Below are 27,748 nucleotides of genomic sequence, written 5' to 3'. Positions count from 1 at the left end.
ATGAGCATTAGTGAAGACGACGTGGAGAAGTTTCTGGATGGCAACCCCGCTTTCGCCAAGCAGTACTTTGAGAAGAAACTAAGAACAGAGACCTGGGATAGCAATGAGAGTGAAATCCTTTTTGAGTTGATCCAAGACATGCAAGAAAGCATCAACATGGAGAAAGTGGTTTTCAAGACCTTAAGAAGAATCAGATCCCTTATTCATGCTGACCGCTGTAGTCTTTTCATGTACAGGCAGAGAAACGGCACGCCTGAACTGGCAACAAGGCTTTTCAATATCCAAGAGGGAAGCACCCTGGAGGAATGCCTGGTCTCCCCAGACTGCGAGATTGTCTATCCATTGGACATAGGCATTGTGGGCTATGTTGCGCAGACCAAGAAAACCATGAACATCAAGGATGTCAGTGAGGTAGGTTTGCTATTTATTCATTCACTCAGTAGAAGAAAGGCTCACATGCTTACTAGTACAAAGGAGTCAAGAGGTAGCAGGGCAACTTGGTGCTTGGTCAAACCTCTCACGGTGTAACAGCTGTGTAGCAGACAGAACCAGTAGCAAGTCTGTAAGTTGCTTCCAGTTTCACTTATGGAGTGAGGTGAAGCTAAGTACATTAATTATGCTAGGTGTTAACGCCTGCAAAGAAGTGCACTGTCACACTTTGCCTGTCTAATTTAAAAAAAAATAAAAATAAAAAAATCACATATAGTTCACCAGAGAAGAGAAAGTGAGGTACAGTCAGATCTGCACTGAACATACATGGAGTTTTCCATACATGTTTACATTCTGTGAGTAATCAGCAAAGAGAGAGAAATCCTTTACAGTGAGTCTGGAAAGGGTTTTTCACCACAAGTGACATTTGAAAATGTTTGCTGTCTGATGAAGCTTGGGCCAAGGGCATTTTGAGGCATTTTTATCAACCAGAGGGAGTGGACCTCAGAGCAGGTGGGTTAACTGCACCTGTGTACGGGTCATCTTCATCAGAAGCAGCAAGAGACAAACTTTGACCAAAAAAACCTCTTTCAGCAAACACTACACACTGCAACACCAGGAAACATCCAAGGAATTGTAATGTTTTATTGTTATGCCTTCATGACAATATTTACCCCCCCATACTCCTAGGCTGAATCATGTAAACCTGAATGGCAGCAATAACAATCCGCTTGTTCTAATCATAGGTATAAAACTAAAATCCATGTGACCCAAATATGGCATTTGGGATTACTCCGTCTATTGTTTGCTACAAGGAGACTATCTGTGTATCCATCCATTTGTTGCTCAATACAAGCATATCCAAACGCTCTAGCAAAATCTTCCTTGCCCTCCATAGAACATGCTGAGACATTTATTTTTGCAACCACTTTTCTTTTTTGCTTTTTTTGGGGGGGGACGAGGGGAGGGAGAGAGCGGGGGAAAGCATCAGAGTGTGACTTCTTAAACTTTTTAAAGCTCTCTGGCTTCAGATGAGTCTCCAAGAATATGGATTTCAGTGCTGTGAACCAAGTGCTGCACTCCAACACTTTCAAGCATTGCCATAAGGCAATTCCTTTGAAGGAGACCTGGAGACTAGATGCTTCGCCTACCCCAATTGGCAGGGAAGGCCAGCATGGGGGAGGCGTGGAGAGAAGGTGCCTTAGGGAGTGACTATTCTTTCTAGTGCGGCCTTCTGAATATGATCAGAGCTGTGGGCCTTTCTCTAAGCCAACTAGAAGGACTTGTAACTGACTAGTTATTCAGCTGAGCAGGGAGAAGACCTTGGGTCAGCGGGACCGTCCCTGCACTCCCTATCGGCAGGTGATGATAGCGTCAATAAGGCCCTGTGCAGGCAAGGTGATGGGCCGTCGGCCTTCCCCGCGCTACCCTTTCTCTGATTTGTTTTCTTTCGGGATGGGGGGACAGTGAGATTCACATAAGGAAAAACTGGACGAGTTCCCTTTGTGCTGCTCCCACAGCATGGCCTAGCACTCTCCCAGTGGTCTGAGTGGCGGTTCCCTCATGAGCAACTCCCTGGGCAGCCCAGGCCATACCGGTGCTGTCTGCACATTGCAGCTGCTACCAAAATGCTCCTGGGGTGGGGGTGGGTCATTCTCAGGGGCAGGGGGAGAGTGCCAGGTAGAGTGCCAGCTGCATCCTCCACTGGGATACCTTCCCTATCATCGACCACCCCACGCACAAAGGCTCAGCAACATGGCAGGGAATGACTGGGAGAACATTTGGAAGAGAAATGAGGGGTAAATGGCTTGATGGAGGCTACGAGCTGACAGAAGAGTCAGGTCCCAGGCAAAAGCAGAAGAAAAATGAGGATAAATGAACTTCCCAGTGACTCTACCAGACAACATTGGTTTATAAACTACGGCTACACAGTGCTGCATGGTAACTGGCTGTACCTACTTTGCAGTGTTAATGAGGAGTTGGAGAAAAGGATGTGAGAGGTACTATGAAGGATGCCAGTGATCTGAGAATGACCAGTGGAAAGCCCCCTTGTTCTGACAGAGTTTGACATGTGAAAGCTTATGATTTGCAAGATCTTTGCAAAAAGTGAAAAAGTGCCCATGTTGCAGTTAGAAACCATAGCCAGTTCCCTTGATACTAGCTTTATCACCCATACATTATCCAACTTTCTGCTAATTCCTTTCCCTTCCCTAATGATTTTTTAAGCAAAACATCCTTTAGGCAGCGTCCTTTGAGAGGCTGGGCTTTAGTTCTGTTTTAAGACTGCAGACATTGTGGAAGTTGTTTAATTTGCAAATTCTCTATTGAACAGTGTGCCCAGTTCAGTCCATTTGTTGATGAGCTCACCGACTACACTACAAAAAACATCCTTGCGACACCCATCTTGAATGGCAAAGATTTAGTTGCTGTCATTTTGGCTATTAATAAGCTGAACGGCCCACACTTCACCAGCTCTGATGAAACAGTAAGTGGTCAGTAGCTCAGTTTCTATCACGTTGTTGCTTCTGCCATGTAACACAGACTCTTCTACATTAAGGATATCTGCTTTAGTGAAGCTCTACTGGTGTGAATTTCCCTACAGGGGACACACCCTCTTACAGAAGAGGCTTATTATGAGGATGCTTATCTCAGAAATCTTTCGGGGAAGTTACAGTGGGATAAGCCTCATCTCACACCAGTGCAAAACAAAGCATTTATCTAGGGGAATTACCATGATGTTGCTAAATGGGTGTTATGAAATCCAGTATACATGAGGCTGCTACTGCATTCAACTCAATCTCATCGTTTGCCTTTTCAGCTTTTTCTGAAGTACCTGAATTTTGCCTCCTTGAACTTGAAAATTTATCACTTGAGTTACCTTCACAATTGTGAGACTCGAAGAGGCCAGGTAAGAGTGAAAATATTTCAACTCTCAGAACTCCGGCCTCTGGCCATCTAGATCTAATGGTCTGTGATTGTTCACTGTGTTAGACTTAAATGTACCACGTACAGAGTGAGCAAACTGCATTCTCAAAAGTGGTCTAGGATTTTTGTATTGCAAATCTTAACTGCAGAAGACGATATAGCACATTTTGCCCAACTTCTTTACATCATTCCATGAATTGTCCATTCTTCTGGTGCTCCTTTCAGTCCTCCTCACTGGGCTTGCAGCTGTCAGCGTTATTGATTGCATGCTGTGAAATGCCAAAAAGAAAGCATGGCTTGTTTTCCTCTAATGGTTTGTATGACACCACCACTGTCCTATCTGAGGGATGCTCAGAGGCCAATGATTAGAAACAGAGACTGATGCAGCTCAGAACTGTCAAAAATATCTACCTATGCCCAGTGAAGACACGAGACACTTTACCTGGTTGTGTCCATGTAACTACCTCTTGTTGAAAGCACAGGTCCAGTCAGTCTTCAGGTAGCAGCTCTCGGTGCTTCTGAAGCACTGCTCCTCATGTCTCCTGGGCTCAGAAAGCAAAGCGCACACACTCAGACACAGGCACACATGCACTATCTAAGCTAGCCAATTGCTTAGATGGCTTCCTTTATCATTTCAGAGAAAATTAAGTTCTCCATTAGGCCCACAAAGATTCTCCTTGTGCCACCAGAAATACTTACCTAATTCACTGCATAACCTCTCTTTTTACAAATCAAACAGCTAATAGCATGTTTGCTTTAGCAACAGCTAAACAGCTAATAGCAACAGCTTTCTTAAGGGTCCATCTGCAGGGCACAGAAAGAGAAAAAGGACCATAGGCTGATGTGTGCACAAAGCAGCTGTACAAAGGCTTTGAGGAAAGTGTTAATTCGGATATTTCCAACCCCAGCTTCCGCAATTTGCAACACATTTGGTGTTAATTGTTTTTGGATGCAAGATTTTACTTATGGGTGTGTGGCACTACTACTTTTTTGTGCTATATTTGTAAGACTGTACTTTTACATAGCACTCCCTGATGACTCTGACTCTTCCTCAGAGTGCATCTTTCCCTAGTAATTCCCAGTGTGAATAAGAAATGATTTTACATTTTGCAGGATAGGTTGCTATCACACTTTTCAGGAACTAGTATAAAAACCCGATTGTTGCCTTGTTACTCCAAACACATTTGGGAAGCCCAGCTCTCAGGGAGAGGCTCTGTTTACATTTGGATTTTATCCTGCAGGTGCTGTTGTGGTCGGCTAATAAGGTTTTCGAGGAACTGACAGACATTGAGAGACAGTTCCACAAGGCTTTTTACACGGTGAGAGCATACCTGAACTGTGACCGGTACTCAGTAGGTTTGCTGGACATGACGAAGCAGAAGGTGAGTGTTCACATGTGTGTTGTACGTCTTTCTGCGTTACTGCTGTCCACTGAGGGGTGATGTGTGGGGGTAGGTTTTATTGGGACAGCCCAAATGCAAGCTAGCTTTCAGTCATTATTCCTGCTTTGGGTGGCATTTTTTTTATACCATTGTGCAAATGAAGAGCCTGGAATAAAGTATAAAGAGCGAAAGGGAGGGGCTTATCACTGGAATGGGACTGTCAAAGGAGCCAGAAGCTTGGAAAAGAAAGGAAGGGCAAATGTGTCTGACCACGGCAATGCTGGTCAAAGCCTGCAACACAAGCACATCCTCACAAAGTCTATGGATACCAAAAGTACAGTGAGATACCTGTGGAAACCCCCAGCAAAAAAGCAGCTGCCTTCCTCAAGGTCTCATCAATGTGCACATTACGCAGGCTTTTAGGTAAAATTTGGCTTCATGAAAATAAGCTGACAGGAACTAAGTTACTTAGATTCATAGATTCATAGATTCATAGATTGGTCCAGGCCGGAAGGGACCTCCAAAGGTCATCTAGTCCGACCTCCCCGCAGTCAGCAGGGACACCCCCAACTAGACCAGGTTGCCCAGGGCCTCGTCGAGCTTCACCTTGAATATCTCAAGGGAAGGGGCCTCAACCACCTCCCTGGGCAACCTGTTCCAGTGTTCCACCACCCTCATGGTAAAGAACTTTTTCCTAATATCCAATCTAAATCTCCCCTTCTCCAACTTAAAACCATTGCCCCTCGTCCTGTCACTGCAGGCCTTTGTAAACAGACCCTCCCCAGCCTTCCTGTAGGCCCCCCTCAGGTACTGGAAGGCCACTATGAGGTCTCCCCGGAGCCTCCTTTTCTCCAAGCTGAACAACCCCAGCTCCCTCAGTCTGTCCTCATAGGAGAGGTGCTCCAGCCCCCTGATCATTTTGGTGGCCCTCCTCTGGACGCGCTCCATCAGGTCCATGTCCTTTCTATATTGAGGGCTCCAGACCTGCACACAGTACTCCAGGTGAGGTCTCACCAGAGCAAAGTGGCAGAATCACCTCTCTGGATCTGCTGGCAACACTTCTTTTGATGCAGCCCAGGATGTGATTGGCCTTCTGGGCTGCGAGAGCACATTGCCGGCTCATGTCCAGCTTCTCGTCCATCAGCACCCCCAAGTCCCTTTCCTCAGGGCTGCTTTCTAACACCTCATCCCCCAGTCTGTATTTATACTGAGGATTGTTTCTTCCCAGGTGCAGAATCCTGCACTTGCTTTTGTTGAACCTCATGAGGTTCAACTGGGCCCACCTCTCCAGCCTGTCCAGGTCCCTCTGAATGACATCCCATCCCTCTGGTGTATCGACAACACCACACAGCTTGGTGTCATCTGCAAACTTGCTGATGGTGCTCTCAATCCCTCTGTCTATGTCTTTGATAAAAATGTTAAACAGTACTGGTCCCAGGACGGACCCTTGAGGGACACCACTTGTCACTGCTCTCCATCTGGACTTAAAGCCATTGAGTACCACCCTCTGGGTGCGACCATTCAGCCAATTCCTTATCCACCGAACCGTCCACCCATCAAATCCGTATCCCTCCAATTTGGCAAGCAGGATGTTGTGAGGACTTCTTCAGCTCTGACTTGGTCTGATTGTTTGCACCCATGGCAAGCTTTATGGGGGGGTTACATAGCATTCTTTTTATAAGAGCACTGCTTTATTCCATGGTCAGGCTGACTGAGACTACCATGAACTTTGATCTCCAGCATGTTGCCAGAGCCTTTGTAGCATGCTGTCTTGTGAAGAAGTGTATTCAAAGATCATTAGTCTGCTAAAGACATTTTAATCAGCACTATAATGCAGCCTAAGAAAAACAACAACAACAACAACAACAACAAAAATCTTTCATTTTAGCAAGCCAACAAGTATTAGATCAGCCCTATGGTCACATAAAGAACACATAAAATACTGTCATAACCATTTGCTCTGTGAGTACAGCCTATGCTATTCAGTGAATGAAGCAGCATTCTGTGTATAGGCAGTATATGATCATATATATTATATGATCATATATAGCCATATAACACAACTGACACTTCCTGATTGCCATATACCATTCTACTGCCTAGTAGTAAACTAGTCTTATTATTTCATGTCTTGTTGACATAGTACCAAAAACAGCATGGTAGAGCAGTGGTTACCTTGAGCCTCAAGGCAGAACACGCTTTTTTACTCTAAAAATACTTCTTTCATTTTAAAACCAGGAATTTTTTGACCTGTGGCCAGTTCTGCTGGGAGAAGTTCCCCCCTACTCAGGACCTCGCACCCCAGATGGCAGAGTATGTGAAAACCAGATTTCTTAAACTCTCTCCTGTCTGTCTGGATTGCTTCACCACTAATTTTAACACCATTTTTCTTTTTATTTGTAGGAAATTGTCTTTTACAAGGTCATTGATTATATATTACATGGAAAAGAAGACATTAAAGTCATCCCGTAAGTGCCACTTTCTGTATGCAGGTACTGACACAGAGTGTAGCTAAAACCAGGGTTCCCCATGATTTAAAGACATTCATGAGGAGTCAAGGAAAGGACTGATAGAAGACTGAGGAAGAGAGCCAGAATACAAGTTGGTGCTTTGAGTCACATCTCTGTGGGACAAAGATTTCCTCCAGGACATTGGGATCCTGGCTTGCAAGTCAGGCTCCAAAAGTCACTGCAACTAGTGATTCTTTTTAGATGGAGAAGTGAACTGCCTTGACTGCTTGCAGTTCTGCCACTCTCCTTGCCAGGCTGAGGCATCATTCCTCCTTGGTGCCTTCCCTGTGATGTGGGTGAGCCCATCCCAGTTGTCCTTGTGTCCTTGTGTTGAAGCACCTGCTGCCCCAGTCCTGCTTCTCACCCCTCTGCTACCCCCCAGATATGGTCCCTCCTGCTCCCCTGTCTTGTCTCCCAGCTTCCTTGCTTCTCTCTCTTATCCTCCAGTCACTCACCCCATCTCAAGGCTACGTCTGACCTTTCCTCCTCTCTTGACACCACACCGAGACTCCCTCTTTCTGAAGACCACCCTCTTCTTGCCACTGAATTCTTTAGAGGAGCCTTGAGCACCTTGGACAAATGTGACATAACAGGAGTTTCACCCCATTCTAGTCACGCAGCTTGGTATCAGTGTAAGTGCTGCAAGAAAGGCCCCCATTGCCTAGGTACAGCAGTGTTCAAAACTTCTGGCTGGCATTCTTATCCAGGGACTTTCTTTTATCTTTCTCTGTGCTGAAGGTCTGAAACATGGCCCCAACTCACAGGAATGACTTTTTCTTAAGTCTCTGCAGATGATGATATTTTATGAGTTATTCTGTATTGAATCCTTGAAGGAAAGGTATTCACTTAGTAAAAAATCATTGCTTGCACACATAGGTCCTTTGAAAGTAACAGGACTGTTTAGTAGCTGAAGGTGAAACATGTAAATATGGACTGTGCAGCGAGGTGGATACTTTTGAGCTCCATGATCATTCTTCAATCAATCCTTCATTCTTCAATATTCTTAATTTCCCTTATGCATTTTTCTTTCATCCAGAAATCCTACCCCAGATCACTGGGCACTAGTTACTGGACTGCCAACCTATGTGGCTGAAAGTGGGTTTGTAAGTACTTAGACTTCATCAAGGCTTTCTCAGATGAAGTCATACTAATGCTGCTTTTTCACCAATTCAGTGTTTTGGTTTGGTATTTAAACTTCTCATTGCCTGTATAGTAAAACCTTTTCTTTTGTGTGATCCCCTAGATTTGCAACATTATGAATGCTGCCTCAGATGAGATGTTTAAATTTCAGGTACTGTGAAAACTTCCAGTCCCATCAAGGATTCTACTTTGTTTGCAGAAATGTAGTTTAGAATCAATATTAGGCATAAAAATATTTCTTTAGCCTGTAGTCTTGCAGTAAAATGGGAGTGCTGGTGTATTTAGAAAACACATTAAGTACATGGTGTCTTTCTGCTTGCTGTTGCTTCAAGGAAGGTCCTCTAGATGAATCAGGATGGACTATCAAAAATGTTCTGTCGATGCCAATAGTCAACAAAAGGGAAGAAATTGTTGGCGTTGTCACATTTTATAACAGAAAAGATGGGAAACCATTTGACGAACAGGACGAGACCCTCATGGAGGTATAGTTCCTTGCTGTGGCTGGAAGTAGTTCATATGATTGACAGAGGTCAGAATTGCTCATTATGCACCTGCAAGGCATCCCTTAGTGTTTTGCAGCTAAGTAAGTATATTTGTTGCCTATGGAGCTGTTATACGTCAGCTTTGAAAGCTTTGAAAGGAACTATATGAACTAGTGGGGCTTTTTAGTCTTGGAAACCCAGCTGTGTTCACATCATTTTGTTTCAGCATTCTTAGAATGAACACCTAGTCATGAGCAGCTACGATGTGCTAACATGACCGTTCTCACCCGTGTTCACATACGAGACAGCTGGCTCACATTGGCTGGTCAACTCCCTCGAGAAATTCCACAGAAATTATCTGTGTAGCTAAGATACAAAAGGTGGCCAGCTATACAATATACCAAAACCAGCTGTAATTAAAGACCTTTCTGATTATAAATGCTTCTATGCTAGTTTCAGTCCAATATAGGCATTCAGCTCTTGGCATCTGTCATCAATCAGAACATTCACTGAAATAGACTTTTCTTATCAAACAAAAAGACTGCGGGGGGAAGTGGGGAGCGGGGAGAGAGAATCATTTTGAATTGCCCACTGGACAGCACACAAGTCAAGAGAAAACACAGGCTGTGAGTAAACACAGGTGATGAGACCACCTTGCTCTCCCGTGACACAAGGGTTCCTGACCTGCTGTCACCATTGTGACACTAGCTTTTCCACAGGCATGGAGACACTTGCAACAACACAGAAATAGCCTTCCATACGCTGAACTGGACAGATGGTCCTCGAACCTCCGCAGCATGGATGCTCTGGAGGCCTAGGTTGATTCAATGGCTGGGGAGCTGCTCTGCTGAGGAACAAGTAGCGATTTGGAGCAAACACACTGTTGCTCATTGCTAGACTTGTTGCCAAAGCAGAGCTTGTTTTTCTCTACAAATATATCATGCAGTGTTCTATTACTATGTCTTTGAGGAACAGTTGTTTTAGTTATTTCAGTGTTTCCTTCTTTTCCCCTGACCAAGTCCTTGACACAGTTCCTGGGCTGGTCTGTGCTCAACACAGACACGTATGATAAGATGAACAAGCTGGAGAACCGGAAGGACATTGCTCAGGATATGGTGCTCTACCACGTGAAATGTGACAAAGACGAAATCCAGGAAATTCTGGTAATGCCTCACAACACGCAGCACACCCCCAAATGTACTGGCCTGGCCCATGACTTATGGCACAGACACAGGTCTCCCATCCTACAGAAATGTTTCCAGCCACCACAGCGTGGAGGCAGCACCCAGGGCCCCAGGTACTGCACAGCAGCAGAACAAGTCTTTATTTTGACCCTGTGGTCTGCCCTCCACCTTGGCACGCTGCCACACTGTGTCCTTTCTAGTTTCTTCAGAAAAAGCCAGCCTTGGAGGTGGGGTCATACAGGTGCTACCCAGGTCAGGGCTGTAGCGGTGGAAGAGGAGCTGATTTATTCCCCAAACCTCCCTAGTGCAGAGGATGTGAAGTTAGAGGGCCCAGTTGGGACACTGGCTCCAGGGGGTCATTTGCAAGTGGGGGAAACATGAGCCAAAATCAATGAGAAAGAGAACATTTTTACCAGTAAGAATGGGTTGAAAGACCAGAAATAGAAGTAAGGTCCAGGGAGAAAATACAATTTGTGTATGAGGGCTGCCCTAGATTGCCCTAAAGCTGCACAGTGCAAAGTCCAGTGTGGTTCTGCTGTCAGTTTAACACATCCATGCTCTTTGCAGCCAACACGAGAAAAGCTGGGAAAGGAGCCAAGTGAGTGTGAGGAAGAGGAGCTGGCAAGCATCCTGGTAAGAGCAATATACCACTGGAATGGACAGCCTTGGCAAAGAAACATTGCCTGGGTGGATACAGGAAAGAGCTCCCCGTGCTGACACACTGGTACACATCGATAGGGCACCTGGTGAAGGGTGAAGGCAAAGCATACCCTGCCCGCCTCTGCCGTGGGAGTTTGAGGTTATTATTGTCAGGTGACACTGAATGCCTTCCCCAGCTCCCAGAGAGTACCTGCTCTCTGCCACTTTATCTCAAATGGTTCAAAGTCCGTCTGGAAAACACATCAGCCAGCTTGACTTGTCACACATTTCGTTCTCCAGAGTAAATATGGAGGGCTGTAGCCTTCTCCTGTAAGACCTGTGAAGTTTGGAGTCTCCAAACTGTACCAACTCAACAAGAAAATTCCTTAACTGAAAACAAGCAATATTTCTTGCACTTTACCAAAAATGTCCTCCCTCTTCCCCTACTAATGGGGTTACCATGAAAAACTGCATTTCAGTCTATTTATGTGTTATATTCTAAAAGGAAAAGTTCCAAACAGCATCGGACTGATATATTTTTACTAAGCAAAATGCATTCCAGGTGTTTCTAGGGATGGCATAAGTTGCACAGCAACAAAACATCCCACCTCTCTTTCTTACAGAAAGAAGAACTCCCGGGGCCCACCAAGTTCGAAATCTATGAGTTCAGGTTCTCCGATTTTGACTGCACTGAGCTAGAACTGGTGAAGTGCGGCATTCAGATGTACTACGAGCTCGGCGTGGTGAAAAAGTTCCAGATCCCACAGGAGGTAGGAGCTGGCAACACCCAGGGACTGCCATCTTGGGTGGCCAGCGTGGCAGAGGTCCCATGCATGCCCTGCACAGCTTACTGAGCGGCCAGAGGTTCACGGGGGCTTGCGGGGAGAGGAGTGTGCATCCTGAGGCCCCTCTCCCCATCAAGGGCAGGGAACCCCCTCTCAGCACAGTTTCTCCATGTGGGTTTGGAGTGTGAAACCGGCCTCTTCTGCTCTGCACTGTCTGCTACACGTGTGGGGCTATATAGATGGGGGCTACACCATGCAAAAAGTTGCTAGCATTTGCTGTGTCTAATGCCACTCACCGACACAGAGTAAAAGCAAAGTTTCCAGGTGGAACACGGGGCAGTGCATACTTGTGTGCATGTTTCATTTGCTGTAGTATAGTCTATATAGCCTAAACCATGTAAGTACCCTATAGCTTTCAGCCAACATACGCTAAAACCCACACTGGCAGGTCCCTCTGCTTTTCTTCCCACTGCAAATACTGACATGCCGTCATTTGGTGCAGTTCGTACCAATTTCCTCACTGCTGGCGACAGGAGCGGTGTGACCTTGTGGCAGCAAGGACCCCATAGCCCCTGATGTGCACATTCACGACTTTTGCCGTAGTTCAAGCCCCTGTAGGACTGGTGAAACCGGCATTTCAGCAGCTCTGCTTCTCCCCAAAGGATTTCTTGGAGGTTTATTTCCATCTAGTGGGATCTGGAGGTAACTGCAGCAAGGCAGCAGGCAGAGAGAGGGGACTTAATAGAAAGGGGGGAATGGAGGTTGGTCCTTCCTCGGAGAGGCAGGCGGAACCCCCAACAGCCTCCCTCACCTTCCCAGCTGCATTTGTATAATAGGTTCGGAGTTCTGGATTTTGGGGACGAGGTAAATGAGAACGGAGAGGACAATCTACCCAGTGAGGCACCCAGGACTAGTCACCCACCCCCTTGCCTCAGACCTCACCAACCAAAAAAAAAAGAAAGGTGATTGTAATAGGTGACTCCCTTCTGAGTGGAACAGAGGGCCCAATCTGTAGACCAGACCCGTCCCACAGGGAAGTCACCTGCCTCCCTGGGGCCAGGATTAAGGATATACAGAGGAAAATTCACTCCCTGGTTCAGCCCTCAGATTATTACCCACTACTGATATTTCAAGTAGGCAACGATGAGGTAGCTACCAGAAGCCTAAAGTCAATGAAAAAGGACTTCAGAGCGCTGGGACGATTGGTCAAAGGATCAGGAACACAAGTGGTGTTCTCTTCTATCCCACCAGTCACAGGGATAGATGAAGGGATAAAAAGCAAGATTCAACAGATCAATTCGTGGCTAAAAGACTGGTGTAAACAGCAGAACTTTGGATTCTTTGATCACGGGCTGATCTACAGGTCACCAGGCATGCTGGCAGCAGGTGGGGGAAGCCTAACCCAAAGGGGAAAAAGGATACTGGGACAAGAATTAGCAGGGCTCATTGAGAGAGCTTTAAACTAGATTTGAAGGGGGATGGGGTTGGAACCAGGGTTACTAAAGTGGTGCCCAGGAGTAGTGTGCTAGTGGGTATAGGTGCCAGTAAGGCCTTGCAGCCTGTTGCAGCAGTCGATGTGGGAGAGAAAGATACATGCAGCTGTGAAGACATAAGGAGTAGTGATAAGATGGTAACTGCAGAAATGTCTGCACATGGACAGGTGGGAATTAGTGCCTGCCCTCCCAGAAAAATAGTGGGACGATTAGCCCAGCTGAAGTGCATCTACATGAATGCACGCAGCATGGGCAACAAACAGGAGGAGCTGGAGGCCATCGTACAGCAAGAAAACTATGATCTGGTTGCCATCACAGAAACGTGGTGGGAGGACTCGCATAACTGGAGTGCTGTGATTGATGGCTATCAACTCTTCAGAAGGGACAGGAAAGGAAAGAGAGGTGGTGGGGTGGCCCTTTATGTTAAGAGTAGTATTGTATGCCTAGAACTTGGCAATACACATGAAGACAGGGTTGAGTGCCTATGGATAAGAATCAAGGGGAAGATCAATAAGGCAGACCTTGTGGTGGGAGTTTGTTATAGACCCCCAAACCAGGATATAAAGACTGATGAAATATTCTATAAGCAGCTGGCAGAGACCTCATGATCACTCTCCCTTGTACTCATGGGGGACTTCAACTTCCCAGATATCTGCTGGAAATACAACACAGCAGAGAGGCAACAGTCCTGGAGATTCTTGGAGTGCATGGAAGACAACTTCCTAACACAGCTGGTGAGGGAACCGACTAGGGAAAGTGCCATACTGGACCTGCTGATAGTTAATTCAGAAGGTCTTGTGGGGAATGTAAACGTTGGAGGTCGTCTTGGACAGAGTGATCATGAAATGATAAAATTTTCAATTCTTGCTGAAGCAAGGCAAGGTGCCAGCAAAACTGCCACGTTGGACTTCCGAAGGGCAGACTTTGGCCTCTTCAGGAGCATGGTTGAAAGTGTCCCTTGGGAGACAGTCCTGAAGGGCAAAGGTGCCCAGGAAGGCTGGTCACACTTCAAGGAGGCACTCTTAAAAGCACAGGAAAGAGCCATACCCAAGTCCCAAAAATCAAGCAGGAAGGGAAGAAGACCAGCCTGGCTAAATAGAGAGCTGTGGCTGGAGCTCAGGAACAAAAAGAAGGTTTATGATCTTTGGAAAAAGGGCCTGGTAGGCAAGGAGAAATACCAGGAAACAGTGAAGATATGCAGGGGGAAAATTAGAAGGGCCAAGGCTCAAAGCTGAACTCATCTTGGCCACTACAGTTAAGAACAACAAAAAGGGTTTTTTCCAGTATGTAAACAGAAAAAGGAAGATTAGGGATAATGTGGGCCCACTGAGGAATGAGATGGGCACCCTAGTGGTGGAAGACATGGAGAAGGCAGAGTTGCTGAATGCCTTCTTTTCTTCAGTCTTCACTACTAAGGCTGCCCCTCATGAACCTCTGGCCTTGGAGGCCAGGGGGAGGGTATGGAGAGAGGAAGTTTTTTCTTCAGTAGAAGAGGACCAGGTTCAGGACCACTTGGCCAAACTGGACATTCATAAGTCCATGGGCCCAGATGGGATACACCCACGAGTACTGAGAGAGCTAGCAGAAGTTATCGCTGGGCCACTCTCTATCATATTTGAAAAGTCATGGAGAACAGGAGAGGTGCCAGAAGACTGGAGGAAGGCCAACATCACTCCAGTCTTCAAAAAGGGCAAGAAGAAGGACCCTGGGAACTACAGACCAGTTAGTCTCACCTCCATCCGTGGGAAGGTAATGGAGAGACTCATTCTAGATGTCATCTCCAAACAAGTTGAAGAGCAGGGGGTTATTGGAAGTGGGCAACATGGGTTTACCAAGGGTAAATCATGCTTGACCAATCTGATAGCTTTCTATGATGCCATAACTGGTTGGCTGGATGAGGGGAGGGCAGCAGATGTCATCTACCTTGACTTCAGCAAGGCTTTTGACACAGTCTCCCATAACTTCCTCATTGGAAAACTAAGGAAGTGTGGGCTGGACGAGGGGACAGTGAGGTGGATTGAGAACTGGCTATGTGACAGGACCCAAAGGGTAACGGTTAATGGAACAGGTTCAAGCTGGAGGCCTGTAACCAGTGGTGTCCCCCAGGGGTCAATACTTGGTCCAGTCCTGTTCAACATATTCATCAGTGACCTGGACGAGGGGACAGAGTGTATCCTCAGCAAGTTTGCTGATGATACCAAGTTGGGTGGGGTGGCTGACACCCCGGACGGCCGTGCTGCCATCCAGAGAGACCTGGACAGGCTGGAGAGCTGGGCAAGGAAGAACCTCATGAGGTTCAACAGGGAAAAGTGTAAGGTGCTACACCTGGGCAAGAAGAATGTCAGGCACCAATACAGGTTAGGCGTGGACCTGCTGGAGCCAAGCTCCGAAGAGAAAGATCTGGGAGTCCTGGTAGACAGCAAAATGACAATGAGCAAGCAATGTGCTCTTGTGGCCAGGAAGGCCAACAGAATCCTGGGCTGCATAGGGAAGAGTGTGGCTAGTAGGTCAAGGGAAGTCATTCTCCCCCTCTACTCTGCACTGGTGAGGCCACAACTGGAGTATTGCATCCAGTTCTGGGCTCCCCAATTCAAGAGGGATAGGGAACTACTGGAAAGAGTCCAGCGAAGGGCAACAAAGATGATTAAGGGATTGGAGCATCTCCCTTATGAGGAAAGGCTAAGAGAGCTGGGACTCTTTAGTCTGGAGAAGAGAAGGCTGAGGGGAGACCTTATTAATGCCTATAAGTATCTCAAGGGTGGGTTGAAGGAGGAGGGAGCCAGACTCTTTTCAGTGGTTCCCAGTGACAGGACAAGGGGCAACGGGCACAAGTTGGAACATAGGAGGTTCCACTCGAATATGAGGAAGAATTTCTTCACGGTGAGGGTGACAGAGCCCTGGAACAGGCTGCCCAGGGAGGTTGTGGAGTCCCCTTCTTTGGAGATTTTCAAGACCCGCCTGGATGCAGTCCTGGGTAGCATTCTCTAAGCAATCCTGCTTCAGCAGGGGAGTTGGACTAGATGATCTATATGGTCCCTTCCAACTCTAAAAAAATTCAGTGAAATTCAGTGAAGAATTTTCACCCTGGGAACCCAGGCTGTGAAGTAGGAGGGACGCAAAGGGCTCTGAATGGGATTTACTTCTGTGCTTCTTACTTGCAGCATGTCAATGTCAAAAATAATCAAAATATGTACCCTGGAACAACCAACCCCTATTACAGGAGTGAAAAGCAGCCATGCTTTCCTACCACTCTGAGCAGTTGGGATTTTAAAAAATGAATACTCATCCATAATTAATTAGCTCTCTAATGAGAAAAGCTATATAGCTACAACAGGTAGTACACATAGAGAAGTAGAATGCAGAGGAAAAAAATAGTTTGTAATATTTTGTAACATTGTAATATTTTAGGTGATATAAATACCACCCTTCTCTACATCTATGGAGCCATATCTCTTGAAGAGAGATACTAGTATTAGTAAATCACAGGACATGGGAGGGATAAATCTTACAAGTGACAACACAGAGAAACAAAGAAATTCAGTAAGTTCACAAAAATCAGGGTGAAATCTTTTTTCCTCTAGACATTGCTGTTTCTTGTTTCCCACCCAGACACCTCTGTGATTTTATTTTTCTTTAAAAAACCAATCAACCAACCAACCAGAACACACCCCCACCCAAAAAAAACCCCAACCAAACCCAACCAAAACAAAACAGAGAAAGGTATTAGAAAACAGAGACCTATGTTTTAGTGTCCCCTTTAACTCTCCGATAGGCTTTATTATAACAACACTATCAAGGAAGCCTGATGATACTACAACTTCCACTTCCCTTCTGGGGCCACCTCTGTAAAGCTGGTCAGAGCCTCATCCATGACTTCTGTATGTGGTCTTTATTTAAAGAGCACCAGGCAGCAGCTTCATCACACAAACTAACATCCTCTTTCCTGATTTGCAGGTTCTGGTAAGGTTTGTGTACTCCGTCAGCAAAGGCTACCGGAAGATAACTTACCACAACTGGCGCCATGGCTTCAACGTTGCACAGACCATGTTCACGCTGCTGATGGTAAGGTAACACCACCCCAGTTCATTCTGCGGCAGGGCTTTTTTCACAGGAAGTCTTCTGTTGCACCCTGGAGATATGTAGGGCTCCCTTTGAATCCTGGTGTAGGGTAAGACTTTGTTTCTCCTAGCACAGGTCCTGCTAATTTGCCTTAAGTGACAGCTCTTGCATTACACATAAAGCTGCGGCCAATACTGCCCAATGAATGGACTGCTTTGATTCTCATAGGTACAGATGTGTATGGTGTTGAATAGCCTCCAGATTAAATCCTTCTGCAGGGTAGGGGAGAGAGACTACAGGACGTCCCTTCCTCCAGTAGTTCCTGACAGTAAGAGCCAGGCTGAAATTAGCTGGCTGTGACAGAGACAACCTCAAACTTTCCATTTCCAGGCACAGGTCTAAGTCTATTGCTAGTGTGAGTGTGGAAAGTGCCATTTCTCACAGGGTCTCAGGGAAACAAGTGTCCCAACAAGAAATAAAGGTGTCAGACTGCTGCTCCACACCAGGTATGGACCAGCACCAGGACCCAGTGCAGGTGGTGTGGCCCACACATCTGGCAGCAGAATTACGCCTACCACCCCTGGACAATCCTTTGGGTGATTCAGCTTGAAGACCCCATTGCCCCCGTTGCCCAGAAAGGGGCAGAGCCCCTTTGCAAAGTGCTTTGTGTCCAGCAACTGGAGGGGTGCTTATGAGCAGCAGGGTGCCTCTAGAGCACAAGGCTGCTATAGCAGCAGGTAGCCAACATTGCAGGTGGGCATCAAGCACATATGCATGACACGCATGCCTACCTGAGTCTGAAATATTTAATTTCCAGCTGCTTCCCCATTTTAACCGAAGTATACTCTGTATTGCATTTAGCTTCACAAGTATTTTCAGTTCTCCAGGACTGTTTCAATGAGGAGATCCCCAGCACAGAGCAGTCACAGCCCAGTGCCTTTTCCTGTAAGAGATACTAACAGACAACATGCAAATTCTCACCCTCCAGACTGGCAAACTGAAGCGTTACTACACAGACCTCGAAGCCCTTGCAATGGTAACTGCTGCTCTGTGCCATGATATCGACCACAGAGGAACCAACAACCTTTACCAAATGAAGTAAGCACTTTCCTGCCACTTCAAACCATTTACTGTTGCTCTCGTGTGGAGTGGGATCAGGCTGTGATCACACCAAACTCCAGTACAGCTCTGCTTTATACACAAGGGTAACAACCCTCTTTTGCAAATAACCTTGCTTTTCACCTTGCTACAGCACATGCGTTGACTAGTGGGGAAACTGAAATTTTGTGGTACTCTCTGGGGGCTTTCTTTGCCTCCTAGCAAACCTCCTTTGTTCAAAGCAAGAGTCTACGTTACCATTACAGGGTGGAACAAGTGCAGCGCAGGCATTTAGTAGCTTGAGCATCATAGGAGACTCAGGATACCACCAGCAGCATTCTGAACATAAAAAGCCTACCTTTTCCTTGAAGGCATCTATGGAGAAAAAAGAAAGCACCATGCATGGCACTGCCCTCACCATCTGCAGAAACAAAGCACCTATAAGTATCAGAGTGGTGCTCTCAGTAGGTAGTTACTAGCTGCAGAAAAACAGTTGCATGATTTCATGGACCAGTCAAGCCTCTGCTGCTCACTTAAGGTAGTGTCAGATCACAGCTCTTCTGCAATGCTTGCTGGCTATACTGTCTTACTGTTTTCTGGAGCTTTGGAAAAATGTAAGTGAAGGTGGCTTGGATACAAGACGGTCTTGCTTTTCAGCTAAGAAAGTGTCCAAGTACTGCTGTTTTTACAGTTCCTATTACAATATATCACCGTGTAGTTATTCAGGAATTAAACAAGCTTACTATGCTAAGTAATAACAGTCCAGTCATAAACAACATTTTGGGTAAAATTTGTAGTTGGAAGACTGTTTTATACAGTGTTCAAATAGTTATAAGCAGTGACACAAAAGTCTTTTACTAGATTGAACTCATTAGCTATTAAAAATTTTACTCTTCAGCCTTTTAAAATGAGTTGAACTTGTGTTTCTGACAAAATAAAATATAAAATAGGACACTTCTTTTTATTCTTAAGTGCTGCACTAACAATTTTTCCTTTATGCAACCAGGTCTCAAAATCCTTTAGCTAAGCTTCATGGATCTTCAATTTTAGAGAGACATCACTTGGAATTTGGAAAATTCTTGCTCTCTGAAGAGGTTGGTAATGAACTGTAATGTAAGAACATGAATAATTTACTTTCAGGGAAGTTCTCCCACAACAACAGAGCTGTCAGCACAAGACCTTTCCTGGTTTGGATATCTGAGGAACTGCGGCTGCTTCATTCCCCAAGTACTCTACAGTACTCTAGGCTCACCCAGGATCAAAACACATAGGCTTCCTAAATGCATCACTTGGTTTCTGCAGAAGCCATATCGTTATCCCCACAGGAATATATTAAATACAGGATTGTCCTTCTGTAGCCCCCCTGACAGGGCAAAGGCTGACATGGTTCCCCACCTAACTTCTCATTTCAGGCAAATTTGCACTGGGACCAGGGGACAGGGTTTGGGCACACGCTGTGTAACAAGATTCAGGACACTGCCCCAGCTCAGTGAAAAAAAGGGGAGACTAGGCACCAACATATGGTGAATGGGGCTCACAACCCTTGCACCTTAGGGCAGCCAGCTGAAGGTATTTAAAAAAAAAAAAATAAGTGGGCACATTTGAGAAAGTGAAATGACCGGTAACTCACAACCACACAGTGCTCGGATTCTGCAGCTTCTTTCCTTCTCTTTTCAGTCACTGAATATATGTCAGAACCTCAACCGCAGACAGCATGAGCACATGATTCACCTGATGGAAATTGCCATTATAGCAACAGACCTGGCACTCTACTTCAAGTAAGTCAGTCATGTCCACCATGTGTGAAGGGAAGAAAGCAGCTAGTACTTTCCAAAGGCAAAACATGATGCTGAGAGGCCCTTCGTGCAGCAACCCACTTCAGAGACATTGCCTCTGAGAGGCTGCCTTTAATACTGACATTAGAGCTGGTGGGTACAACTCAAATCTTTCAAAAGAATTTTGAACTTTTACTCATTAGATCACATACATGACTTCTTAACCTTCTATTTCTAATAGGGCAGTGCTATATAATCCCCTAACAGAAAAAGATGTCTGATTTATTTATTTTTTACCTAGCACTTCAGCATGAAAAATACTCCTAAAAGGTGAATGACCTGGCCAGGGCTACATTAACCTCTCTGGCAGAGCAGCATAACCCAAATAACAAGTGGTCTATTGTAGGTGAATATCCAGTTCACAATCTATTTCACACCCAAAAGCCAAAAATGCCAAATATCTTGGAGCAGCATACACGGAGCTACTGGAACACCAGGCTGGAATTCAACAACATATGACTTGCTAATTAGCAAGGAGCTTTCAAAATGTGCTTTCAAAATACAGTGCCAAGACCAGAGACTGCTTCTGTGTTTTGCACTAAGAATGATTATGCGAGATACTCAAAACCCACCTGGATGTGTTCCTGTCCAGCCTGCTCTGGGTAAACATGCTTTGGCAGGGGTTTGCACTAGATGATCTCTAAAGGTTCCTTCCAACCCCTACCATTCTGTGATTCTGTGAAATATAAACAGTCCACAGAAGAAGAATATGAGGGAAGGTGTAGTACCCAGTCCTCCTACTCCAGAGACAGGGTCGTTCTATAGGAGCAGATAACACCGCTTCCTTAACAGGTGGGAACAAGCCAGCCTTTGCCCTCCGTGGTCCATGACCTGCAAGCTAAGGCTTGGTTGAGGTTAAGTCCAGGCAAAAATGGTACAGACAGAACATGTGTGCAAGTCATTTTGTGGTTCTGGCCTAAACATCTTCTCTGATAGCATTGAAACAGTAAATTTTTCCAGATTCTGTGCCACTCAAAACATGGGTGTGTTGTGTATAAACCCCTTCCCGGAAATGCTACATATATTTAGGTATATAAATAAGGTTAACAAATTCAGACTAAGTATATAAAGCCAGGTAGCTTTACAAATACTCCAGCCAGCTCTAGGTTTCCACAGCTTGCTTAACATTCAGGGAAAAGGCCTTCTTTAGCTGCCAACAAAGGTGGAAGCATTTCTCAGCTGACGTAACTTGCAGTACCTTGTACTTTCAAGTTCCTGCTCATGTCTCACCACTATGCTTATTTTTAAGTAATTTACAATATTTTCCCCTATTTAAGAGAAGCAGGTGATAGTGCTTGGATTTGTTGAGGGCCTACTTGAGGACCTAAATGCCAGGACAGTAACTTCTGGAAACCGTTCTGGAAGGGTTATCAATACCAGGATCAGACATTTGTTTTTAATACTTTTGTCTACTTGTTTTGGAGCTTTTTCTTTTTTTTTTTTTTTTTTTCCCCCTCTCAAAGAAAGAGAACAATGTTTCAAAAGATCGTTGATGAGTCGAAGACATATGATAGCACGACTGCGTGGACTGAATACCTATCTCTGGAGACAACAAAAAAAGAGGTTGTCATGTGAGTAAGCGGCTCTAGAAAGGCTAGTGTTGTGGTCACCCGCTGAGAGCACCCAGAACATGCCTTGTGCTGCACTTTGCATAAAATCATCAACACATGATACATTACTGTCCACTCAAATCTGATCTTCTGGAGAAGGCGGGAAAAAACAGGGGGAAAAAGCTTAAATCGACTTTTCATCCAGATAAGTGACTGGTTTTGGAGTGTTATTCTGGTCATATACACCTAACAAGATGCAGTACCCCTTCTGGCCATAAACTCCTACCAGACCACCCTGTAGGCCACAAGCAGGGTCAGGCTGCAATAGCACAGCTACCGGAAGCCAATCCGTCAGCTGTTCTTCCCCTTGGCAATTGATATGAGTTGCACAATGCTGCTGTTGTGACCAGACACACACTTTGCAGAACACTGCGCTGGTGATGAAGTGCACCCACAGTCTCACTGCAGTCTCCACTGTTACACCTCCATGAGAGAGCTAGAGATGTTACTCCGAGGTCAAGAAGTTCAGCCCAGCAATGACTAAATTAGCAAACGTCCTAGTGCCAGAGGCAAGCAGTTCCCTAGCATAAATCCATTCTAATCAAGAGGGCAATCCTTGATGGATGTCCCAGTCAGTGCCAAGGCTGTTACAGCAAAGTGTCTTCTTTATCTATCACTTCAGCAGGGACTGGCGGACCTTGACACAGTATTGGGGCATGAGCATCCTGAGACTGGAGGAGGTAGGGTGCAGGCTGTAGAGAAGAAACTAATTTCTTTCCTGTTTTTAGGGCCATGATGATGACTGCCTGTGATTTGTCAGCAATCACAAAGCCTTGGGAAGTCCAGAGTAAGGTCAGGTGCTTGATATATTGTTAGATTTCTCTAGCTTATACTTTAAAGTAATACAATTTCCTAAGCTGCTGTCGTGGTTTAGCCCCAGGTGGCAACTAGAACTACTCAACTGCTCACTCACTCCCCTACCCCCCAGTAGGGTAGGGAGTAGAGGGAGAAAAAGGAGGAAGAAAACCTACTCGTGGATTGAGATACAGACAGTTTAATAGAACAGTAATGGAAGAGAAAAATAACATTAATAACAATGGTAAAATAATATACAAAATAAAGTGATCAACACAAGTTGCTCTCACCACCCAATGATCAGTTGCCCAGCCTGTTCTGAGCAGCGGTTGCAGATCTCTGCCCCCCCGACCAACCCTCATTTATATACTGAGCATTATGTCTATGGTATGGAATATTCCTCTGGCCAGCTTGTCCTGTCTGTGCTACCTCTCAGCTTCTATGGGAAGCTGAGAAAGTCCTTGACTTAATATAAACATTACTTAGCAACAAGTAAACCAATATGTGTTATCAACATCATTCTCGTACTAAATCCAAAACACGGCAGCTACTAGGAAGAAAATTAACTCTGTCCCAAATGAAACCAGGACAGCTGAATCAAAGTATCCTACCAAAACTACCAAAAGGACTTCAGCATAACTGTGGTTTTGATGGATAAACCAATCTTTAAAAGAATAATTGTGAATTCTGTAGAAAATTCATGGCTACCAAAAATAAAAGAAAAAAGTCCCAAGTATTTACCTTCTTGGGTTATAGTGAGGTTTTTTTTGCATGTAACATATGGGTTGGGTTTTTTATAGCAATACCTGCTGTTTGCTCAGTTGTTTAATATCCTTTGGGAATTCTCTCCTGAACTGTACTTGAGCAGTTGCTAAGTAAGAAACATGAAAATTTAAAGGAGGATAAAAGAAATAAAATTCACCTTCCCATTCAGCATGGAGAAAGGACAACTGATAAAATTGTAATAGCCAGCCACAACTGTAACAAAGAGGCAAATCCTTGAGGAGGACACATTGAAAACATTTCTGAATAGATGAGCAGTGGAATAATGAGCTGCAGTGCAATAAAATTGTCTAACTGTCACAACAGGGTGCAATGCCATTGCCACTGCTGCCCTCTCCAGGAGAAAGGCTGGGGCTGGGGTTAGACATGAAGTGAAGGAGGGGCTAGAAGTGAGATTTTCTTCATGGCTGAGAACTGAAGCATGTCAAGTTATACACGTGAAATTAGTGCTAACTTTTCTTTTTCACTCCTTGGCAATGTAGGTAGCTCTACTGGTAGCAGCTGAGTTCTGGGAGCAAGGAGACTTAGAAATAAGCGTCCTTCAGCAACAGCCTATTGTAAGTACAATGCGAGAGCCAGACAGTTCAGTTCAGACAGCAAGTCCCAGCAGAGACTTACCACAAGCAATGCTGCTCTCAGAGCACTGTGAGTCTTCTGGAAATCACCATGCCTGCCAAAATCCACTGGAAAAGTGGGTACTAACACAGTCCATAAACACCGAAAGACCCATCTAAAATTTCTGCTAAAATGGCAAAGGAAATGATCCCATTTGACTCCTCTGCAGCAGAGGAAGAGGGCTGTGATGGACAGCCTTTACGGATGGCATGGCAGAATGGCTAGGCTGACACAACAAGGCAGTTTTGCAGGGAAAAGAGAGGTATGTTTTTCAATGAATTTTTCTCATGGTGAACCTGTGTCCTCCCACAGCCTATGATGGACCGGAGGAAAGCTGCTGAGCTTCCAAAGCTTCAAGTGGGTTTCATCGACTTTGTGTGCACGTTTGTCTATAAGGTAAGCCAAGTGCACGCTTGCATATCCCATCCTTCTCAATGGCGGTTCAAATCCCAGGTAAGCGAGTCCTGGTGCAGAAACACCACTCACGGGGAGAGGGACAGGTAGAGAAGACAACAGCTGCCCCTCTTCAGGGCATTGCAGCATGGTCCCTCTTTGTGCTGCTAATGCTTTCCCTGCACGAGCCAGACTGGGAGGTGAAGTGCTAGGGTCCATCCTGGGGTATGATGGACAAGCACTGCCTCTGCGCTGCGTTGCGCTGATGGGTGTGTTTTGGTTAGGAATTTTCCCGTTTCCATGAGGAAATTCAGCCTATGCTTGATGGGCTGCTGAACAACAGAAATGAGTGGAAGACCCGTGCTGATGAGTATGATGCAAAAATGAAAGCCCTGGAGGAAGAAAAGAAAAAAGAGGAAGAGAAGATGGCTGCAAAGAAAGGTCAGAAACAATACTTAGCTTTTCGTTCCTAGCTCAAAAACTTACTTATCCGATACTATGCTGATCTGCAGAAGGCTTTCCTAACATGACAAAGAGATGCCCAGAACAAGTTCCCTCAGTCTTGCTCCACTGGCAAGGTTGAAGGCACCTTGTCTTCAAACTTGACACCATGACAGGCTGTCAAAAAACACCACCTGCTCGAATGCCCAGGAGCTAGTGCTTGGGAAACTAGTGAGACTACCATCAGCACGAGTGCCCATGCAGCTGGGGACAGCAGAAAGTCCTTTGCAGTATACGTATGTCCCTGGAAAAGAGCAGGGAGAAATCATTTTGCACACAGGGGCTGTGGCCGACATGCTGTCCCCCAGGCCATGAAGCAGGAGTTAAGAAAAGCTAACACACTCCTAGTGAGAACACTTGAGGAATTACAGTTAATCCCATTTCTATCCCACATTAGGTACTACCTAGAAGCAAGCGGTAGTAGTAGTACCTACTAGCAATTTATTTTGGTCAAGTCCATTTTTCTTCTTCTGTGGGCTCAGCCTCAGTAGCACTGAAATCCATCAGCTGCGGTGGGTGTTGGGTGAAAGCTTGCTTCATAGCCTGAGGATTTGTTTGACTCTCAGAAAAGTGGAAGCAGAAGGCCCTCCTGGCCTCTCCCGAGTGTCTGGGCAAACACCCCTCAGAATTTGGTGCCTCCACTCCACAGAGACTGCATCTGAAGTATCTTTTTGTTCCAAACTGGATGCAAATATGAACATGAGGTGGACATTCCTCAAATGACACCGTTTGGAAATTATTAGAGCTGTCTACATGTCTTATCTCAATTTAATCCATAGTAATTAACTTAAACTATTGAAAATATGTGCTTTAGCTATGATTTGGAAAATTTCTGGAGAATTATTTCCTGACTGAATAATTGGTATTTAAGTGAGGAACTCTAAAACACTCTCTCTGAGCAGCCTTACATGTACGATAACTTTGCACAGGAGACAGCTCTAGATATGGGTACTATAGGTATGACCTACATTGATCATTGAATTACTTAAAAGTGCTAAAAAACTCCTGTAATGACTGAGAAGGACATGTATGACCGTACCTCTAATTCTGTGTTTCTTTTTATATGGCAGATGGAATAACCTGTAATGGAGGAACAGCTCCAGCTTCCAAAACCTGTAGCATACTTTAGACCTATTACAAATGCAATATATGCCACCCAAAATGAGAATGCCCATGCGTTTAAAAAAAAATTAATAATATCATGGCATACAAATACATTCCTGATTGGACTGTTCTGCTACTTTAATTAGGCTTATGATCAACCAGGGAAGGGCTAGATCTCGTTTGCCTTAATTGCATCATCTCTTCCTGATGGTGAGGAGCCAGTTCTGTCCTGTCTGTTCCATTTAATGCACCTGATGTCAGATGGCATGTCGCAAGTCAGAACAACATTTGCCCCAATAAATCAGGTTGTATGACTGTGGAAGAGCATTTCTCCTGCACTGAAACACTTCTTACTGCAAAGCTAATCGGGCCGGTTGAACTCATATCCTGCTCCATACAACCCCATGTGATTGACAATGTATGCAATCATAGCTTGCAGAGTAGCAAAACTGAAGATGAGCCAAATTTATCATATGTAAGCCTGTATCTCCCCGGATATCAGGAAGAAATCTGTGGGTAGGGATAAAGCATGAAAACTGACCACAGTAAAGTTTTGAACTACTCGAAAAAGTTATGATTCCATATAAATCCAAGAAATGGTTCACAGAAATAACAGTCCTGGGCTCACTTTGAGAATTTGGACAGGTTGCTGCTCCGAAGCATGGAGCCATTTGTGCAACAACAAGTAGCTGGTGTCTTCATGAGCAGGATCCACAGTGTGCACTAACCAAGGCTTCACTCTGTAACATGTGATTGTAAGAAGACAGTGTTACCGTTACCCATTACAATTCCACTTACAGTTGTCCAAGCAACCTGAATGGTGGCATCTCCTAAATTTGTTGTTTTGCCTCGTAATGCCAATGTTATTTAACGCAGTTCTCTTCCAAACAGTACCAACCCTCCTTCCTTCCCTCCTCCTCTTCCGAGATGTCTGGTTTTTAGATTCCCCTCCAGACTTTGAAAGACTGATGACTTGTACTCTTTTATTTCAGAGAAAAGTTAGTTTTCATGTTTATTCATGCAACCATATTAGAACATTCAGTTGCACTCTTGTAGCAGTAGAGACGTCCTTCTCTACTCCTCTCTCTCTCTCTATTTTTTTTAAAGTGTTTGGAGATATGTTTTGCTGGGGATTTTCTTCTTCTTCTTCTATTATTCCTGCTATCTTCAGTGCTTTTACCCTTCAGTATCTTGGTTTGCATTATAAAAATACTGCAAGTAAAAGAAAAACTAGAGCTATGGTGGTACCTGGTGATCATTTATCTGTGTCTCAATACAGTAAGCAAGATGTAATCTTCTATCACCATGCAGCAATTCTGTGAGAGGCAAGTTCTCTTTCAGGAAAATACAGAAACGTGTCCACTTGTATGAAAGCTAGATATACCACTAGTAATGACTTCATGCTGTATGTCTCAGTTTCATTAAGAACCATGTAGGAGGTTTTCACCATACAGCATACAAAGCCAAACAAGTCGGTTTTTTCAGCAGGAAAAACGCCCCAAGGTTATCGTATCCCAACCAGGATGAGCAGGTTGATAAGTATTCTATAAGCAGCTGGCTGAAGTCTCGCAATTGCCAGCCCTTGTTCTGGTTGGGGACTTCAACCTACCGGATATCTGCTGGAAATATAACACAGCAGAGAGCAGGCAGTCTAGGAGGTTCCTTGAGTGTATGGAAGATAACTTTTTGACACAACTGGTAGGAGAGCCAACCAGGGGAGGCACCTTGCTAGACCTACTTTTCACAAACAAAGAAGGACTAGTGGAAGATGTGGAGGTCGGAGGCTGTCTTGGGCTTAGCGATCATGAAATGGTCAAGTTTTCAATTCTTAGTGAGGTAAGGAAGGGGGTTAGCAAAACCTTCACCTTGGACTTCTGGAGGGCGAACTTTAGCCTGTTCAGAACCCTGGTTGGGAGAGTCCCTTGGGAGATAATCCTGTGGGGCAAAGGGCTCCAGGACAGCTGGACGCTCTTCAAGAAGGAAATC

General features: G+C 45.1%; 1 protein-coding gene across 1 annotated transcript; it reads left to right on the top strand.

Moving 5' to 3' along the window:
- Positions 1-25,787, top strand: PDE6B (phosphodiesterase 6B). Its single transcript, XM_074166035.1, has 22 exons — positions 1-411; positions 2,762-2,914; positions 3,248-3,337; positions 4,596-4,736; positions 6,975-7,049; positions 7,140-7,204; positions 8,283-8,349; positions 8,490-8,537; positions 8,719-8,868; positions 9,888-10,031; positions 10,620-10,685; positions 11,315-11,461; positions 16,924-17,031; positions 18,017-18,126; positions 19,133-19,220; positions 19,804-19,904; positions 21,425-21,532; positions 22,300-22,363; positions 23,632-23,706; positions 24,077-24,160; positions 24,442-24,598; positions 25,729-25,787. Exons 1-22 carry the CDS (start codon positions 1-3, stop codon positions 25,785-25,787), a joined length of 2,511 nt encoding a protein of 836 aa, XP_074022136.1.
- Positions 25,788-27,748: the final 1,961 nt, after the last annotated feature.

The sequence above is a fragment of the Numenius arquata genome, chromosome Z, assembly GCF_964106895.1.
Source record: "Numenius arquata chromosome Z, bNumArq3.hap1.1, whole genome shotgun sequence".
In the NCBI taxonomy this organism is placed as follows: Eukaryota; Metazoa; Chordata; class Aves; order Charadriiformes; family Scolopacidae; genus Numenius; species Numenius arquata.
The sequence above is the reverse complement of the archived record's forward strand: the minus strand, read 5'-3'. Positions and strand labels throughout refer to the sequence as shown.